The 20,789-nt window shown below is 44.1% G+C and overlaps 1 protein-coding gene across 1 annotated transcript in view; it reads right to left on the bottom strand.

The window, feature by feature from the left end:
- si:ch211-26b3.4 (connector enhancer of kinase suppressor of ras 2) overlaps positions 1-20,789 on the bottom strand; it is an 841,707-nt gene that overhangs the window by 306,567 nt on the left and 514,351 nt on the right. Inside the window, exon 9 of the mRNA XM_063060466.1 lies at positions 9,744-9,890. Coding sequence (XP_062916536.1) covers positions 9,744-9,890 — 147 coding nt within the window. The remainder of the gene's footprint in view (positions 1-9,743; positions 9,891-20,789) is intronic.

Raw genomic sequence — 20,789 nt, 5'->3', positions numbered from 1 at the left:
TGGTTGTCTAGTGAGGTAGTGTAGTGGGTAGAGCTTGTCACTCTCACTTTCAGCTTCCACTGCAGGCTAGCAATCTTGTAAAAAGGAGAGCTGAATATGTATGTCTCTCCCTGCCAGTACATAGCCTCTCCAACAGCAAGCCTCATGTAGTGCTTCCTCACTAGTGACACATGGAAACTGAGCTCCTTTCGGACTCAGGCTGAACTATGGAAGATGGGGAGGAGGCCTGGCGTAGCACCTAGGCCCACTGGCATTTGGACATGCCCTGGTGCTCGGGAACCAGATCCCCAGCTCCGAGTAAATAGCCCCACTGTCTTGTGAGCAGCCTTGGGAGAGACGAAAGCTACGGAAGTAAACCTAGACAGCATATCTGGAGAGGAGCCCCAAAGGCGGCTGGATGTCATTGAACATCCTTCTGGCAGCTCCTGCAGCCAAGCTGGTGCCAAGTGTATTGCTTAATAAGCTTTCCTTTGGATTACACTGGTGAGACCGAGAAGGGGATTTTGTCAACTGGGCATCTCAGGTTCTCCATACCTTCTGCCCGGGCTTGTGACGATGATCATCATCACCCATTGTCCTTCAAGACAGTTGGATGCCAACTAACCTATCTTACCTTCATATTTCATCTTTTCTCTCCTTATGGCTTTTTAGTTGCCTTCTGCTGGTTTTTAGAAGCTTCCCAATCTTCTAACTTCCATTTAAGTTTTGCAATATTGCATGTCTTCTCTTTTTCTTTTGTGCTGTCTTTGCCTTTCCTTGTCAGCCACAGCTGCCTTATTCTCCCTTCAGAATACTTCTTCATCATTGGTATCAATCCTGCACCTTCTGTCTTGCCCCCAGAAACTCCAGCCATTGCTATTCTGCTGTCATCCTTTATAGTGTTCCCTTCCAATCAACTTTGACCAGCTCCTTTCTCATGCCTCAGTAATTCCTTTTACTCCACTGTAATACTAATATATCTGACTTTAGTTTTGCCCTCGCAGGCTGCAGGATGAATTCTATCATATTGAATTCAGCATGGTGTGGAAACACCAACACCAATATGGAAAAGCCTACAAAAAGTAGTGGATACAGCCCATTAAAGCCTTCCCTACCACTGAGCACATCTACATGGAGCGCTTTCACAGGAAAGTAAAATCCATCATCAAGGACTCCCACCACGCAGGCCGTGCTCTCTTCTCGCTGCTGTCATCAGGAAGAAGGTACAAGAGCCTCAGGACCTACACCACCAGGTTCAGGAATAGTTATTAGCCTTCAACCATCAGGCCCTTGAACCAGAGGAGATAACTTCACTCAACTTCATTGCCTCATCACTGACTTGTTCCCATTGAACTGAACCCACTTTCAAGGATTCTTCATCTCATCTTCTCAAATTTATTTCTTATTTAATCATTATTATTAATATTAATATTATTATTTCTCTTTCTTTTTGTATTTGCACAGCCTTTTTTGCACATTGGTTGTTGTTCGTGCTGTTGGTTGTGATCTTTCATTGATTCTATTGTGTTTCTTGTACATCGTGACATACATATACTTTGATAATAAATTTACTTTGAACTTTGAACATCGAATGATTATGACTACTACATCCTAAGGGTCCCTTTACCTTAAGCTTCCTAATCAAATCTGGTTCATTTTGCAACACCCAGTCCAGAACTACCTTTCCCCTAGTGTGCTCAGCCACAAGCTGCTCTAAGAAGCCATCTGATCGGTATTCTACTAATTCCCTCTCTTTGGATCCAGCACCAAACTGATTCTCCCATCTAACTGCATATCGAAATCCCCCATGACTATCATAACATTACCCTTTTTTTCATGCCTTTCTATCTCCTGTTGTAATCCACATCCTGGGTTTTTTGTTGTCAAAATAGGCATAACTATAGTAAAAGGTGGTTTACAGTGCATATTTCAAATGCAAGAGGCTTGACAAGAGGGGAGGATGAACTGAGGGCATAGGTTAACTCCAGGAACTGGGATTCAATAGCCGTTACATAAACATGGCTGAAGGAAGAGCAGGATTGACAATTCAGTGCTCCAGGATACAAAGATTGCAAAGGTAACAGAGGTGGAGGTAAGAGAGATGGGGGTGTCCTTGATGAGAGAGGACATAACAATGTTCCTGAGAGATGATACTCCTTGGGGAATCAGTGAGGTCATATGGGTAGAACTTAGAAATAGAGAGGGGATGGTCATTTTGATGGGTCTGTAGTCTCGCCTCCTCCTCCTGAAAAAGTCAATGTTGTAAACCTAATAGGGTAATATTTGTGAGAGATTTGCTACTATGGACTGCGCCTTCCATAGTGTGAAAATCTTGGAAGGAGTGGAATCTGTCCAGGAAAGCATTCTTCATCAATATATAACCTACCAGAGAAGTTGCGCACTGAGTCCCTCGGGGGGATGAACTAGGCAAGTGGTAGAACTATCTGATGGTGAGCTCTTTGGGTCCAGTGACCATAATTCTTCAAGTTTAAAATAACTTGTAGAAGTATATGATTGGTTCATAGGTTAAAGTCCTGAATGAGGGTGGAGCAAATTTTGGAGGTATTAGATAGGATTGTGCAGTAGTTGACTGGGTGAGATTATTTTTAGGGAATAGAGCATCTGCCACATGGGGGACCTTTAAATGTAAGATGTCAAGAATTCAGGGTATATTAATAGACAGGATATATTAATATTTGGAGTGACAGGGTCTGATTCAGAACAGCAAGCATGTCTTTGTGGGGGAGAAGTCATGTCTGACATTAGCTTCCAAGATTTAGATGCTCTGACGCTGGAGTATAGATATCTGGTGTGGTCCCTTTAAGGGTTCATACTGTCCAACTAATTGGCAATCATGTTTTGGACAACAAGAATCAAGAATTTAAATAGCACCTGAACGGAGCCTCAGTGCTCAATCATAAGCCCTACTAGAGATATTGTCGCACGTTTTCTTGGTGCTCAGTTCTCATTCCAGCTTTAAACCGTGTCTCGATCCTTGCCTCAGATACCCCAGCATTTGGGTCCTGACTATCCTCATCAAGGAGGAAACGATGAGTCGCCGTTTCAGGCCGGAACCCTTCGTCAGGACTGAAGAAATAAGGAGGGGGAAGCATTTGAAGAATGCTTGTAGTTTCAGTTGAAAAACCAGTAATTTGAAAGACAAAGGGGTGGGGGAGGGGAAGCAGGGACACCATAGGTAGGAAAACAATGGGTAGTAGAAGAAGGAGGTGGAGTTCTTCCAGCGAGCTGTGAGTGTTGCTTCGATCCCAGCGTCTGCAAATTATTTTGTGTTTGTTATCCTCATCAAGTTCCCTCATCACAGTATGATTCAGCCAAACATGAATCCAGTGGGGTATCAGAGTTTTTCATCTGCTGTAGCCAGTTATGTTGAGAGGATTTCCAGTCAGAGCCTGGAGATACATGACCTGCAGGTTGCCATGTGTCAAGTGGATCACTTTCAAGAGAAGGAAGCCAGAGTCATTTGAGTGAGCCTGTCAGTCGCTGTGCAGAGCCTGAACATTTTCCAACCCCAGAGAGATTCGACAGTGACCTGGGTTCTTGCCGCGGCATTGTCACCCAGTGCTCATTAGTGTTTGAACTCCTGGCGTCCCGACTCCCTTCGGAGAGCAGAAAGGTGGCCTTCATTATCTCTCTTCTGACTGGAAGAGCCCTGGCCTGGGCTACTGTGCATTGGGAATGAAGGTTGGAGATTTGCTTGGTTTCAGAGAAATTCATGGTGCAGTAAGGAGGGTGTTCCATCACCCCACTAGAGCAAGCCGAGCTTCGGACCATCTGATGAAGATACGACAGGGCAGACGGTCAGTGGCTGACTACGCTATCAAGTTTCAACCTTAGCTCAAGAGAGTGGTTGGAATAGGGAGACCTTGGCCACTCTACACTGCCACAGACTCCGAGACGAACAGAAGGATGCTTTCACCTTGGGAGAGCTAGCAGAGGACTTAGCAGTTTTAATTGACTTGTCCGTTCATCTCGATAATTGTCTGGCAGAGCAATAGGGGGACTACATCAAGAGGTCGAAGAGGGTTAGCCTGAGTTTCATAGTTCCACTCCCCAACCTCAGGCCATGACCAGCCCATCCTCTGTTCAGGGTCCTTTCAAGCCCATGTAAATTGGCTGCACTAGACTCTTCACCAATGGGACGTCCTGGTGTCAGAGTCAAGACTACTGCTATTACTGCAGGAAGACAGGTCACCTGCGAAACAAATGCCCGAAGCTGTGGCTGTTGGAAGAACAGCAAAAGACTGTCCTATAGTGGGAGGACTGCAATGGCAGCAGCCACCCCGTCCATCCCTGTGGATTCAGGCATTACGCTGAAGGTGGAGATCACCTGAGATAAGAACCTGAGGCAGGTGAGAGCATTTGTGAACTCTGGGGCAGAGGGTAATTTTCTGGACTTAGGAACAGTCTGCTAACTTGACATACTGCTGCGAGAGTTGAACTAGTCTTTTTCTATGTTTCTATGTTTCTAGTCTCTGCCATCCATTGTCTTGGAGGGCCACCCGCTAGATCCACCAATAGACTGTGGCTTTGTAGATGAGATATAAAATCACATTGAAGACATTAGTTTCTACACTATTGACTCACCACTCATACTCCTGATTCTTGGGTACCCTTGGCTGTCCCAGCATAACCCATCCATGGACTGGAGGGAGGGGAGTATCATTGCTTGGTCCAGTTATTATAAGAGCGGATGTTTGCCAGCGTGGTCTTCCGATCACCAAGCTCTCCCTAAACCAACAATCAACAAGGGGCTGTCTTCAGTCTGATGTAACTAACTAAGAAATCCACAGGCTCTTTTGTCTGGACTACCAAAGTGGAGGTTGTTTTTGCAGAGTTTAAACAGTGGCTCTCACCTGCTCCAATCTCGGTTTTTTCTAACCCGGACCTTCTCTTCATTGTGGAGGTGGTTACCTCAGACATCACAGTACATGCTGCCTTGTCTCTACGATAACCTCAGGACAGTAAACTGCTCCCTTGTGCATTCTTCTCAAGGCGGCTATCCCCGACGGAGAATAACTATGACATCGGGTGTCGGAAGCTTCTTATGGTTAAGTTAGCTTTAGAGAAATGGTGTCATTGTCTTGAAGGGGGCCAAGAACCCTTTTATTATTTGGACTGACCACAAGAACCTGGCTTGTATTCAGGAGGCCAAGAGACTGATTTCCAGACAGGCCAGGTGGTCTCTATTCTTTAACTGCTTTAATTTCATGCTGACCTATCAATTGGGGTCAAAAAAACATAAACTAGATGCCTTGTCCCAACAGTTTGACAAACCAGAATGAGAGGAGCAGCTGAACACCGTTTTGCCCCAAGCCAAGCTGGTAGTGCCAATTTACTGGGGGATCAATGCTCTTGTTTGCTTAGGCCCAAGCACATGGAGAGAGTGCTAAGAATGGTTCTCCAGGTTGGCTGATAACCCCAAGTTCTGTCTGGGCTCAGGCACTCCACTGAGGACATTCATCAAGAATAACAGCTGACCCACGGATTGCCAGGGCCCTCGAGTTTGTCAAGAGAAGGTATTGGTGACCCAGAATGATGAAAAACATTCGGTAGTATGTGCAGGTATGCTAGGTGTGTGCCCAGAACACGGAGCCCTGCACCAACCTCAAAGGCTCTTCCACCCCCTAACTGTACTGGAAAGACTATGGGCACACATCTCCATGGACTTTGTCATGGGTCTCCCACCACCCAAGGGGAAGGCTGTCATATTGGTAATTATCGATTGGTTTTCGAAGGCCTGCAAGTTCATTGTCTTGGATAAGCTACCATCTGCAGCTGAGATGGCCGAAATAGTCCTGGATCAGGTCTTCAGGATCCATGGATTCACTGTGGACTTTGTCACGGATCATGGTCCAGAATTCACATCAAACTTCTGGAGGGTGTTCTGTAAGCTGATTGGAGCAACAGCAAGCATTTCCTCTGGGTTTCGCCCACAGTCCAATGGCCAGACAGAGTGGCCCAACCAAGATTTGGAACAATCCCTAAGATGGCTGGCCTTAGAAAGTCGTGAAGAGTGATGTGGCCATTTGACGTGGGCAGAGGTTGCCCACAACACACTACAGCATTTTGGTGCATGGGATGACACCATTAGAGCACCAATTTGGTTATCCTCCACCGCTCTGTCCAGAACGGGACGCTGGGGTTGGGGTTTCTGCGGTCAAAGATCTCGTCCAATGCCACAAGCAGAAATGGATCAGGGCAAGAGAGATTTTGTTGTCCTCTACGCGAAAGGTGGAAACAAGGCTAACCGAAGGAGAATTCAGGGACCCACTTTGCAGCCCGGGCTAGAAGTCTGGCTGTCCAGCTGGACTCTAGAAAGTTGGTGCCCAAGTTCATTGGACCCATCAAAGCCCGAAAGAAAGTAAATCCCGTGGCTTAGAGCTTGCAGTTCCCCAAGACCCTGAGGATCAATTCCACCTTCCACATCGCTAAATTAAAACCTGTCTGCACTAGACCCTTAGCCTCACCACCACTGGCCCTGCTGCTGCTTAGGTTTATTGATGGGGAACATCAAAAAAAACTCTTGGATCCAGTTCTCATCCACAACTACCATCACTGTCTCTCCAAGCAGCCAGGGCCATCAGGAGCTGGCCATAAGGGAGGGGGTCCTGTTACGAGATGCACCCAATTGTGCCATCTTCTGGGGTTTAGATGCTCTGACTCTCCAGAGTATGGGTAATGGGTGCAGTCCCTTTAAGGGTTGAGAACCGTCCCACCAATTGGCAATCATTTTTTGGGTGCCAAGAATTGAATATTTAAAGAGCACCTGAATGGAGCCTCAGTGTTCAATTGGAAGCCTAACTAGAGATATTGTCTAGTGTTTTGTTGGTGCTCAGTTCTCGTTTCAGCTTTATACCATGTCTCGATCCTTGTCTTGGATTTGGGTCCGAAACATCCTTGTCAAGGTCTCATCACATTAGCAAAGCCATTGAAAAGATTCTTCATCATAGGCTGCTCTGCAAAGTTAACTCGCAAGGGATCCAGTAGGAGATAGAAGATTCAATTTATAATTGGCCCAGTGCTAGGAAGCAGAGGGTGAAGTTAGAGAATTGTTGCTCAGAATGGAGGTCTACACAGAAGTCAGAGTTGGGACCTTTGTTTTTTGTAACTTATATAAATGATTTTGATGTGAATGTAGAAGGCATGGTTATTAAGTTTGTAGATGATACCAGAATAGGAGGTGTTATAGATAGTGCACAAGGTTGTCTCAAAAAAAAGATTACAAAGGTGTCTCGATCAACTCAGTATGTAGACTGAGGGTTTCAATCCAGTACTACAGCTAGGGAGATCAAATCAAAGTAGTACTTATAGAGCAAATGGCAGGACTCTGGGGAGTGTGATAGGTGATGTAACAGAGGGTCCAAGGAGTGCAAGGGCATATTTCACTGAAAGTGCCATTGCAGGTACATAGGATAGGGCACTGTGTACAGGAGTTGGGAAGTTATGATGCAGTTACATAAGACATTGGTGAGGCTGTACTTGGAGTGTTGTGTACAGTTTTGATCGCTGTTATAAGAAGGATATTATTAAACTAGAAAGAGTGCAGAAAAGATCTATCAAGGATGTTTGCAGGACGAAGAAACCTGAGTTACACGGAGAATGGAACATTACTCCCTGGAAGGCAGGAGATTGAGGGATGACCTGATAAGGGTATTTAAGATCATGAGGGGCACAGACAGGGTAAAATCACAAACCTTTTGTCAGGAAGGAGGGCTGAAAACAAAAGGGCATAGGGTGAAGGTCAATGGTGAGTGGGTTAAAAGGGATATCAGGGGCAGCTTCTTTATGCAAAGGATGCTGCGTATTTGGAATGAGCTGCCAGAAATCGTGGTTGAAGTGAGCACATGAGCAACACTGAAAAGCCATTGAGAAAGGCATTGGATAGGTGGGCTTTGGAGAGTTAGGGGCCAAATGCAGGCAGATAGGACGAGGTTGCTACGCAACACAGGCAGCATGGAGAGTCAGGCTGAAGGGCCTGTTTGCATATTCTATGACTACGACTCCAAATAAGGAGAAGATAAGTTCAGATTTGATCTCAGGCAAAAGCTATCTCTTGACACCATTTTCTGGTCATTAATTTTTTGATATGTGTCTGGCAAGTGTTTTTTAAATTGTGTGGGATACAGCCACATATACCAACGTCTCACCTTTGTGGATTGCTAAGGCATACATGTCGTGGCTGTTTGAAACACTGCTTTGCAATTGATGGAAATAGTAGGTGGATTGATGAGAGCTGTTTTGTCTTCAGTTAAAAAGAGCACCCTGTCACCTCAAGCAGCAAAATATACAGCTCTTCTTGTATGTCCTGCATAGTCTTCCTCTTTTCTTGCATATTTCCCTTTTCCCAGTGAGGTTCTATTTCCTCCCTAGCTTGAGTCTCTTACAATTCCAGCCCTCACCATTGTGTAATACTGAATGTCTGTCATGGGAACAACTCTATCTAACTTTAGCCTATCCAAATCTAGTCATTTTACTGTACAATTTCACAAAATCTCTTATTTAACTTCTTTGTTGGATGGAAAACAATCCAAGATCCTTCAATCTAACACTGCACCTGAAATCCCTCATTGTTGGAACCACTCTTGTGAATATTTTCTACATTCTCTCTACATGCTCCCTAAATTGCAGTGACCAGTAATGGAAACAGTATTCCAGTTGTGGTCCAACCAGTCGTTTACAAAAGCTGACCGTGCTTTCCCTGTTCTTGTACTCCATGCCTCGTGGTATAAAACCTACGATCTCAAATGAGTAATTCATTACTCTGTCAACATCTCCCACCCACCTACCGTTTCCAATGACTTACACAGATCTCTCTGTTGCTGCATACTTCAGATCTGTAGCAACTGGTTTGCACTTCACATTCGTCTTGTCTGAATTAAATCTTACATTTGTCTACCTATTCTTTCATTATCCTCTGCAGTATTTACTTCCTATCCTAGTTTTATATGAATTGTATTTTTTGTAAATTTACCTTGTACCCTGATTCCAATTCAATCATATCTTTCCAATAAATGCTGTGGTCCCAACGCTGACTACTGGGGAACATCACCCTCTACTATCATCCGTTATGGAAAACCTAACCACTATTCTTTGCTTTCTGACCTTAAGCAAACTTTTTATGTATACTGCCACTGACGCTTTGCTAACATTTACTAACAAGTCTCAATTCTGCTATCTGGCCTTTTACATGACTTCTGAAAACCTACAAACGTAATATTCAAAGCACTCTCTCACTAGACTTCCAACTTCTGTTAGATCCTTTTGATCAGACCTCTCTTGGATCTGACAGGATGGATTTCTCCGAATGTGTCATCATCAGCTATGTTTTAAATAGATCTCTCAGCTTCTTCTTCACATAGCTATCTAGAACTGCAGGGACAAATCTCCAGAAGGTCAACAATCATTCAGTATCAATTACAGCCACTAAAATAGAGGGCAAGATCAGCTTACCAAAGAATGACCTTGTGATTCACTAAAGGATTGCAAAAGAAATTTGTTACATTAGTTTGTCTAGAAAGGAAATACTACCATTGATCTGTAGCTTAAATGAGAGATTGAAATCTTGTCTATAAATAGATTTCACGGCACAAGCCTTGTAATTAGTTACCATGGTTTTCTTAATAAATCATTTGCCCATCTGTGTTATAGCTGAACTAGTCAATATTTTTATTGGACACATCTGTCATGCTGACAGACTTTCAGTCTGATGGCGTCTGATTGTATTTCAAGAGAACACAACTTACCTGTAGCGCTAAAGGTTTCCACCTCACGTTCTTCAGCAGTGCAGGAGCAGAGGTGAGTGTGTTCTGTGGTCGCTTTTTCAAAGTCAAAATGACTCCACTGGGATCTTCTCTGAGTGCATTGACAAGATTCTTTAGCTGCCATCCCACCTGTGACCAAGTACCAGAGAGAGAAAGATAAATTAAATCTTTCCGCAAGCTAAAATTTAAATGAATGGAATTTGAAGAAACAAATAAAATGACACAGTAAATGCATTCTGTATTTAAATAAATTTAAGTATTCAAACAGAAGAACCCGAGAAATAGGATTAGGTTTATGTGCCTTGTATAACCACTCAATTTGAACATAGATTGATACATCATGTAAACAAGCCTTTTGGTCCAAGGTGCCCATGCCAATCAAGCTACGTAGCTAAGCACGTTCCACTTGCCTGCATTTGGCCCCTATCTCTTTAAACATTGCAGATGTACATACCTTGATCAGTAAATCTGCAGATGGCATAAAATTAGGAGGTGTTGTGAACAAAGGTTATAGTGGATTACAGGCGGAATCTAAAGACAGTTAGGGAAGTGGGCTGAGGAGTGGCAAATGGATTTCAATACAGTAAAGGTGTGAGGTGACGCATTTTGGAAAGTCAAATCAGCATTGAATTTATACTATGAATGTTGAGTTGTAACTGGGAGATGCAATGGTTGATTTGTTTTTTCACCAGGGTGAAGATTTCTATTTTTTTCCAAGGATAGGACTGCTGAGTTATCAATACAACCAGCAGCAGAAAGAGAGGGGCTAAGGAAAAGACCGTCTTCGTTAAGGATGCAGACAGAAGTTGGAGAAGGGCTTGAGCCAGGGAAACCTATCCTACTAAGTGTTGATGAAGCAATGCTCTATCTAAATCCGTCAGAGGCACAATCCAAGCAGATGCTATGATTCCTTGAAGCATTGATGACAGATGGTAACTTCTTTGACTAGAGCTCCTACCAAGCCCTGAGTGCTTGGGCTGCTCTGCCTGTAGAGGTGAAACCAAGTTCTTAACTTCCAGATCTTTCAAGTGGTGGAAAATGACAAATGGCTTACATTGCTGATATACAAGTTTTCTGATCAAGGGAATGGTATTAACCTCATCCTCAAGTTGACAACATCAGCTAGCATGGATACTCAAGGCTCCAGAGTGGAAAGCTGCTATCTTATATAACATTTTATTCTGATGAGTGTACTGGGACTGCATGATTCTGAGGTGCAGCAGATGAACAATTGTTATGATTTGTAACTCCAAAACATTAAGCTAATTCAAAAAAAGACATGGGACTGGGAATGTAAGTCTAATTTTGTGTTTTTTACTTTAAGCGAGGCATATCACATAGTCACGTCATGATATTTGCAATTCAATTACTTTTACATATAACCAGTAATAAATTATTTAAATGAACAAAAATGCATCATCAAACAATATATTTACAACATTACTAAAATGTTACTGAAATATTGAATACACAACAACAATGGTCTCAGCCATTCCAGGCCAAGAGGCTATGGTTGTGATAGATTACCTGTACTGGTTAAAGCTCACAGTTTCACTTAACTGCTCTTTCCATGTCACTTTTTTTCAACATCTCCCTGCATTCTGTATACTTAACCTAGATTTTGATTGCCTTCTGCATTTGCCGGTTTTGGTATTGTCACATGTGCCAAGATACAGTGAAAAGCTCGTCTTGATAGAGATCAAACCATTATACAGTGCATTGAACTAGAACAAAGTAAGACACCAGAAATGCAGAATGAGGTGTAACGTCTACAGAGGATGTGCAGTGCAGGTAAACAATAAACTGCATGATCATTATGAAGTAGATTGGAAGGTCACGAGTCCAGCTTCTTGTACAAGCAGTCTGTTCAGGAGTGTGAAGGCAGCAGGACCAAAAATGCCCTTAAGCCTGGTGGTAAGTGCTTTTGAGCTTTTGTACTTTCGGCCCGTTGGGAGACAGGAGAAGAGCGAAAGCCCAGGGTGGGTGAGATCTTTGACTATGTGAGCAGCTTCAATGAGATAGTAAGAAGTGTAGACAGATCCATGGTGGGGGTGGGGGAAAGGCTAGTTTCTGTGATGTGCTGAGCTGTGTCCACAACTCTCTGCAGTTTCTTACGGTCATATGCAGTTTCTTGTGGTCACACACAGAGCAGTTGCCCACCAAGCCATTATGCATCCAGATAAAACGCTTTCTATGGTGCATCTTTAAAAATTGGTAAGGGTCAACAGGGACATGCCAAGTTTCTGTAGACTGCTGAGGAGGAAGTGACATTGGTGAGCTTTCTTGGCCACGACTATCAACAGGGTTAGATCAGGTCAGGCTGCTGGTGATATTCACTCTCAAAGGTCAGCACTGTTGATGTGGACAGAAGCACGTGTGCCACTCCCCTTCCTGAAGTCAATGACAACTCCTTTTGTTTTTTTGACATTGACTGAAAGGTTGTTGCCATGACACCCTGTCACCAAGCTCTCTATCTCCTTCCTGTAGTCTGACTCATCATTATTTGAGCTATGGCCGCTATGGTCATATCATCTGCAAACTTGTAGATTGAGTTGGAGCAGAATCTGACCACACAGTCATGAGTGTCCAGGAATGAGAGTCAGAGGTCCGAGGGGACAACCATGTGGATATGGGTGCTCAGAGTATTCATAACAGAGGTGTTACTGCCTATCCTTACTGATTACAGCCATAGAGACATGGCGAAGTACAGTACAGAAACAGGCCCTTTGGCCCATCTAGTCCATGCCAAAACCATTTAAGCTGCCTACTTCCAATGACCTGTCCCGGGACCATAGCCATCCATATCCCTACTAACCATGTACCTACTTAAACTTCTCTCAAACATTGAAATCAAGCTAGCATAGACCACTTGAGTTAGCAGCTCATTCCACAATACCACGACCCTTTGAGTGAAGAAACTTCCTTTCATGTTCCCCTTAAATTTCTCATCTTTCACCCTTAAGCCATGACCTCTGGTTGTGGTCCCACCCAACCTCAGTGGAAAAAGCCTGCTTGCATTTACCCTATTTATACCCCTCATATTTTTGTATACCTCTATCAAATCTCCTCTCAATCTTCTATGTTCTAAAGAATACAACCCTAACCTATTCAAATTTTTCTCATAATTCAGGTCCTCCAGACCTGGCAACATCTTTGTAAAATTTCTCTGCACTTTTTCAACCTTGTTTACATCTTTCCTGTAGGTAAGTGACCAGAACTGCTCACAATACTCCAAATTAGGTTTCACCAATGTCTTATACAACTTCAACATAATATCCCACCTTCTGTACTCAATATATTGATCTATGAAGTCCAATGTGCCAAAAGCTTTCTTACCAACCCTATCTACCTATGATGCCACTTTTAATGAATTATGTACCTGTATTCTTAGATTCCTTTGTTCTACTACACTCCTCAGTGCCATACAGTTCACTGTGTAAGACCTACCCTGGTTGGTCCTACTGAAGTGCAAACCTCGCTTGTCTGCATTAAATTCCACCCGTCATTTTTCAGCCCATTTTTCCAGCTGATGCAGATCCCTCTGCCAGCCATGATACCCTTCCTCATTGTCCACTACATCCCCAATCTTGCTGATCCAGTTGACCAGATTATTATCCAGATCATTGATACAGAAGACAAACAACAAGAACTCGACACTGATCCCTGTGGCACACCACTATTCACAGGCCTCCAGTCAGAGGGGCAACCCTCTACTACCACTCTCTGGGTTCTCTCACAAATCTAATGTCTAACCCAATTTACTACCTCATCCTGATTGCCAAGTGACTGAACCTTCTTGACTGGCCTCCCCTGCACGACCTTGGCAAATGCTTTACTAAAGTCCGTGTAGACAACATCTACTGACTTGCCTTCATCCACTTTCCTGGTAACTTCCTCGAAAACTCTATAACATTGTTTAGACATGACCTACCATACACAAAGCCATGGAGACTATCATTAATCAGTCCACATCTATCCAAATACTTATATATCTAGTCCCTTAAATACATTCCAATAACTTTCCCACAGCTGATGTCAGACTCACCAGCTTATAACTTCTGGTTTCTGTTGAGAACCTTTTTTAAACAGTGGAACAACACTGGCTATCCTCCAGTTCTCTGGTACCTCTCCTGCCAATAAGGATGTTTTAAATATCTCTGCTAGGGACACTTCAATTTCTGTACTTGCCTCCAGCAGGATTTGAGGGAGCGCCTTGTCAGGCCCTAGGGGTTTATCCACTCTGATTTGCCTCAGGATGCAAGGAATGCACTTAAGATTTCCCCCATTTGTGTTGGCTCCACACATGGATTACCATTCTGGTCTTCCAGAAGACCAATTTTGTCCCTTGCAATTCTTTTGCTCTTAACATATCTGTAGAATCCCTTAGGATTAACCTTCACCTTGTCTGCCAAAACAACTTCATGCCTTCTTTCAGCCTTCCTGGTTTCTTGAAGTGTTTTCTTGCACTTCTTATACTCCATAAGCACTTTGCTTGTTCCTACTTGCCTATACCTGCTATGTATCTCCTTTTTCTCTTAACCGAGGCTTCAATATCTCTTGAAAACCAATGTTCCCTACACTTGTTATCTTTACCTTTTATTCTGACAGGCACATACAAGCTCTGTTCTCTCAAAATTTAGTTTTGAAGGTCTTCCACTTCCCAAGTACACCTTTCTCCCAGTCCACACTTGTCAGATAGTTTTTGATGCCAACAGATCACTGTCTGTTGGCCAGAAAGTCACAGATCCAGTTGCTGAAGGAGGCATTGATTCCCAGGTCCAGAATATGGTAATGTGTTTGTTTGGAACTGTATTATTGAAGGTGGAACTGTAGTCAATAAACAATAGTCTGATGTAAGTGTCTTTCCAGATGCTGCAGAGATGAGCACAGGGCCAGTGAGATGGTGTCTGCTGTAAAGCTAATTTGGCCACAGTGGAAATGCGGTGGGTCAAGGTTGTCTGGAAGGCTGGAGCTGATGTATGTCATGATCAGCCTCTTGAAGCACTTCATGATGGTAGATGTCAGAGCTACTGGGCAGTAGTTATTGAGGCACATTATCTTGTTTTTCTTCGTTACCGGGATGACAGTGGTAGGAGGAAACCACAACATGAAACAGGGAGCAGTTAAGAATGCCTGCAAATATCCCTGTCAGAAGATTGCATTTGCTAAATGTATCTTGAGTGTCACTTATTTTCTGCACTTTGATTCTACTTTACATTCGATTGTACTTTCCATTGAGTTTTTTGTAGTTTTTATTTTTTTTTGTTCAGCCTTTGCCCCCCAGGGATCACTAGATTTGGATTCTGACCTTCAGTTGGAATGCACCTTCTGTTCCTGAGGTATCTGCAGCTCTGAGGCCATTAAAGAAAATTTTAAGCACTGACTTAAAAGTTGGAGAGCCAATTATGTTCCATAAGGGAATTTCACAGGTCAGGCAGATGAATTATAAAGGTTTTGTAGAATTCAGGTACAGCAGATGGAGAACTACTGCAATGTAGTCATCAATATACAGAACATAGAATAGTCCCGTTAGACAGGCCACTTGGCCCATCACTGAGATGATCTTGATGCCAATTTATACTAAATTCTCTCCTTCAGTGTATTATCCATATCCCTCCATTCATGTGTCTATCTAAAAGCTTTGAAATGCCACTAGGTAGCCCCTCATGTCACCTTAAAACTTCTCCCCACTCCAGGGTCTGGCCTCTGGTGTTTGATATTTCTACCCTGAGGAAAAGATTCTGAATATGTACCTTATCCATGCCTCTAATAATTAAATAAAACTCTATCAGATCTCTCCTTAGCCTCCAACACCATCGGGAGAGCAATGCAAATTTGTCCAGCTTTTTAATTATAGCTCATACTCCTTAATCCAGATAGTATTTTGGTAAACCATTTCTGCATCCTCCCCTTATTCTTCTTATAATGCGGCAACTAGAACTTCATGCAATACTCCCAGTGTGATCTGACTTAATATATTATATAGCTCCAGTACACTTCCTTCCTCTTATACTCAACACCTCTAATGGAGGATGAAGGCAAGTATTCTATATGCAGGCAAAACCAGGAAGGGTCTGGGCCAAAACGTCAACTGGTTATCCCCCTCCATAGTACTGCCCAACTTACTGAGTTCCTCCAGAGTTTTGTATACATTGGTCAAGATTTCCAGTATCTACAAAATTTCTTGTGTTTAATTATTCTACACACATCCTTTACTATTATTCATTTGCATAACCACTTACAGTGAACTATGGATCTGGATGCCAAGATCTCACTGCACCTCACTGCTGCTAAGAAATCTACTATTATCTGTATTCTAACGTAAACAACAGGAATTCTGCAGATGCTGGAAATTCAAGCAACATACATCAAAGTTGCTGGTGAACGCAGCAGGCAAAGCAGCATCTATAGGAAGAGGCGCAGTCGACATTTCAGGCCGAGACCCTTCGTCAGGACTCACTGAAGGAAGAGTGAGTAAGGGATTTGAAAGCTGGAGGGGGAGGGGGAGATGCAAAATGATAGGAGAAGACAGGAGGGGGAGGGATAGAACCGAGAGCTGGACAGGTGATAGGCAAAAGGGGATACGAGAGGATCATGGGACAGGAGGCCTAGGGAGAAAGACGGGGGGGGGTGACCCAGAGGATGGGCAAGAGGTATATTCAGAGGGACAGAGGGAGAAAAAGGAGAGTGAGAGAAAGAATGTGTGCATAAAAAGGAGTAACAGCTGGGGTACGAGGGGGAGGTGGGGCCTAGCGGAAGTTAGAGAAGTCGATGTTCATGTCATCAGGTTGGAGGCTACCCAGACGGAATATAAGGTGTTGTTCATCCCCTTCTCGCAATTCCTCCGTCTCCGCCGCATCTGCTCTCAGGATGAGGCTTTTCATTCTAGGGAGATGTCTTCATTTTTTAAAGAAAGGGGCTTCCCTTCCTCCACTATCAACTCTGCTCTTAAACGCATCTCCTCCATTTCACGTACATCTGCTCTCACTCCATCCTCCCACCACCCCACTAGGAATAGGGTTCCCCTGGTCCTCACCTACCACCCCACCAGCCTCCGGGTCCAACATATTATTCTCCGTAACTTCCGCCACCTCCAACGGGATCCCACTACTAAGCACATCTTTCCCTCCCCCCCTCTCTCTGCATTCCGCAGGGATTGCTCCCTACACAACTCCCTTGTCCATTCGTCCCCCCCATCCCTCCCCACTGATCTCCCTCCTGGCACTTATCCGTGTAAGCGGAACAAGTGCTACACATGCCCTTACACTTCCTCCTTTACCACCATTCAGGGCCCCAAACAGTCCTTCCAGGTGAGGCATCACATCACCTGTGAGTCAACTGGGGTGATATACTGCGTCCGGTGCTCCCGATGTGGCCTTTTATATATTGGTGAGACCCGACGCAGACTGGGAGACCGCTTTGCTGAACATCTACACTCTGTCCGCCAGAGAAAGCAGGATCTCCCAGTGGCCACACATTTTAATTCCACATCCCATTCCCATTCTGACATGTCTATCCACGGCCTCCTCTACTGTAAAGATGAAGCCACACTCAGGTTGGAGGAACAACACCTTATATTCCGTCTGGGTAGCCTCCAACCTGATGACATGAACATCGACTTCTCTAACTTCCGCTAGGCCCCACCTCCCCCTCGTACCCCAGCTGTTACTCCTTTTTATGCACACATTCTTTCTCTCACTCTCCTTTTTCTCCCTCTGTCCCTCTGAATATACCTCTTGCCCATCCTCTGGGTCACACCCCCCCCCGTCTTTCTCCCTAGGCCTCCTGTCCCATGATCCTCTCGTATCCCCTTTTGCCTATCACCTGTCCAGCTCTCGGCTCTATCCCTCCCCCTCCTGTCTTCTCCTATCATTTTGCATCTCCCCCTCCCCCTCCAGCTTTCAAATCCCTTACTCACTCTTCCTTCAGTTAGTCCTGACGAAGGGTCTCGGCCTGAAACGTCGACTGCGCCTCTTCCTATAGATGCTGCTTGGCCTGCTGCGTTCACCAGCAACTTTGATGTATGTTATTATCTGTATTCTTTCTCCTTTCATTCGACCTCTCCAAGTGCTCACATCACACTTACCCAGAATAAACTTCACATGTCACTTATCTGCCCAAGTCTGTAACTGATCCATATACTGCTATATTCTTTGATAGTTCTTTGTGGTGTCCAGAACTCTGCCACAAGTGGTGTCATCTGTAAACTTGCGACTTCAACCATCTACATTGTCATCCAAATTATAGAATATAGAACAAAGAAATCTACAGCACATTACAGGCCCTTCAGCTCACAATGTTATGCCAACCAGATAACCTGCTCTAGAAACTGCCTAGAAATACCCTACTGCATAGCTCTCTACTTTTCTAAACTCCATGTACCTTTCTAAGAGTCTCTTAAAAGACCCCATTGTATCCGCCTCCACCACCGTTGCCGGCAGCCCATTCCACGCATCCACAACTCTTACCCCTGACATCTCCTCTGTACCTACTTCTAAGCACCTTAAAACTATGCCCCCTCATGTTAGCCATTTCAGCCCGGGGAAAAAGCCTCTGGCTATCCACACGATCAATGCCTTTCATCATCTTATATACCCCTATCAGGTCACCTCTCATCCTCCGTCACTCCAAGGAGAAAACGCCAAGTTCACTCAACCTTTTCTCATAAGGCATGCTCTACAATCCAGGCAACATCCTTGTAAATCTCCTCTGCACCCTTTCTATAGTATCCACATCCTTCCCGTAGTGAGGCGACCAGAACTGAACAGATTACTCTAAGTGAGGTCTGACCAATGTCTTATATAACTGTAACATTATCTCACGACTCTTGAACTCAATCCCATGGTTGATGAATGTCATACACCATATGCCGTCTTAACAACATTGTCAACTTGCACAGCAGCTTTGAGTGTCCTATCGACACAGACCCCAAGGTCTCTCGGATCCTCCACACCGCCAAGAGTCTTTTCATTGATATTCTGCCATCATATTTGACCTACCCAAATGAACCACCTCACATTTATCTGGGTTGAGTTCCATCTGCCACTTCTCAGCCCAGTTTGGCATCCTATCGATGTCCCACTGTAACCTCTGACAATCCTTTAGACTATCCTCAACACCCCAAACCTTTGTGTCATCAGTGAACACACTAACCCACCCTTCCACTTTCCAGGTCATTCATAAAGCTCACAAAGAGGAGGGGTCCCAGAACAGATCCCTACTGAACAACACTGGCTACTGAACTCCATGCAGAGTACGAACCATCTACAATCTTCTGTGGGCAAGCCAATTCTGGATCCACAAATCAAGGTCTCCTTAGATTCAATGCCTACTTACTTTCTGAATGAGCCTTGCATAGGAAGCCTTATAAATGCCTTACTGAAATCCATATACACTGCATCCACTGCTCTACCTTCATCAATGTGTTTTGTTACATCTTCAAAGAATTCAATCAGGTTCGTAAGGCATGACCTGCCCATAACAAAGCATGCTGGCTATCCCTAATCAGAATATGTTTCTCCAAGTGTCGATAAATCCTGCCTCTCAGGATCTTCTCCAACAACTTGCACACCACTGAAGTAAGACTCACTGGTCTACAATTTCTTGGGTTATCTCTACTCCCTTTCTTGAACAAGAGAGCAACATTTGCAAACCTCCAATCCTCCAGTCCTTCTCCTGTCCCTATTGATGATGCAAAGATCATTGCCAGGGGCTCAGCAATCTCCACCCTCACTTTCCACAGTAGCCTGGTGTATATCTCATCCAGTCCCAGCGACTTATCAAACTTCGAAAGCTCCAGCACATCTTCTTTCTTAATGGCAATATACTGAAGCGTTTCAGTCCACGGTAAGTCATCCCATAACTGCCAAGCTCTTTTCTCCTGGTGAATACTGAAGAAAACTATTCATTAAGTACCTCTGCTACCTCCTCCGACTCCATGCACATGTTTCCACTATCACACCTGATTGGTCCTATTCTCACACAGCTCATCCTCTTGCTCTTCACATACTTGTAGAATGCCTTGGGGTTTTCCTTAATCCTGCTCACCAAGGCCTTCCCATGGCCCCTTCTAGCTCTCCTAATTTCATTCTTGAGCTCCTTCCTAGCAACCTTGTAAATTTCTAGTACCTTGAACCTTTCTTGAACCTTTTGTAAGCTTTTCTTTTCTTCCTAGATCTTCTACATCCTTTGTACACCATGATTCTTTTATCCATTCCCTGCTTCGATGGTACATATCTATGCAGAATGCCATGCAAATGTTCCCTGAACATTTGCCACATTTCTGCCGTGCATTTCCCCGAGAACATCTGCTCCCAAATTCTTGCCTAATAGCATGATATTTCCCCCTACCATACTTAAATGTTTTCCCAAATTGTCTGCTCCAATCCATCTCCAGTGTTATGGTAAAGGAGATAATGTTGTGCTCACTACCTCCAAAATGCTCTCCCACTGAGAGATCTGACATTTGACCAGGTTCATTTCCTAATACCAGATCAAGTACAGCCTTTCCTCTAGTTGGCTTTTCTACATATTGCGTCAGGAAACCTTCTCGAACACACCTAATAAACTCCACCCCATCTAAACCCCTTGCTCTAAGGAGATATTAGGAATGTTAAAATATCTCATCACAACAACCCTATTATTTTTGCACTGTTCTAGATTCTGCCTCCCTATCTGCTCCTCAGTGTCTCTATTACTATTGGGGTGTCTATAAAAACACCCAGTAGAGTTATTGTCCCAATCCTGTTTCTGACTTCCACCCACACTGACTCAATAGATAATCCCTCCATGACTTCCTCCTTTTCTGCACCTGTGACACTATCCCTGATTAGCAGTGACACTCACCCACCTCTTTTGCCTCCCTCCCTGCCCTTTTAGAAACATCTAAAGCCTGGCACACTCAACAGCCATTCCTGCCCCTGAGACATCCAAGTCTCTGTATTGGCCACAACATCATAATTCCATGTATTGATCCACGCTCTATGTTCATCCACCTTGATTATGATACTCCTTGCATTAAAATAGACA

This window comes from Mobula hypostoma, chromosome 10 (assembly GCF_963921235.1).
Source record: "Mobula hypostoma chromosome 10, sMobHyp1.1, whole genome shotgun sequence".
NCBI lineage: Eukaryota > Metazoa > Chordata > Chondrichthyes > Myliobatiformes > Myliobatidae > Mobula > Mobula hypostoma.
Note: the sequence above shows the minus strand (reverse complement) of the source record. Positions and strands in the feature narration are given on the sequence as shown.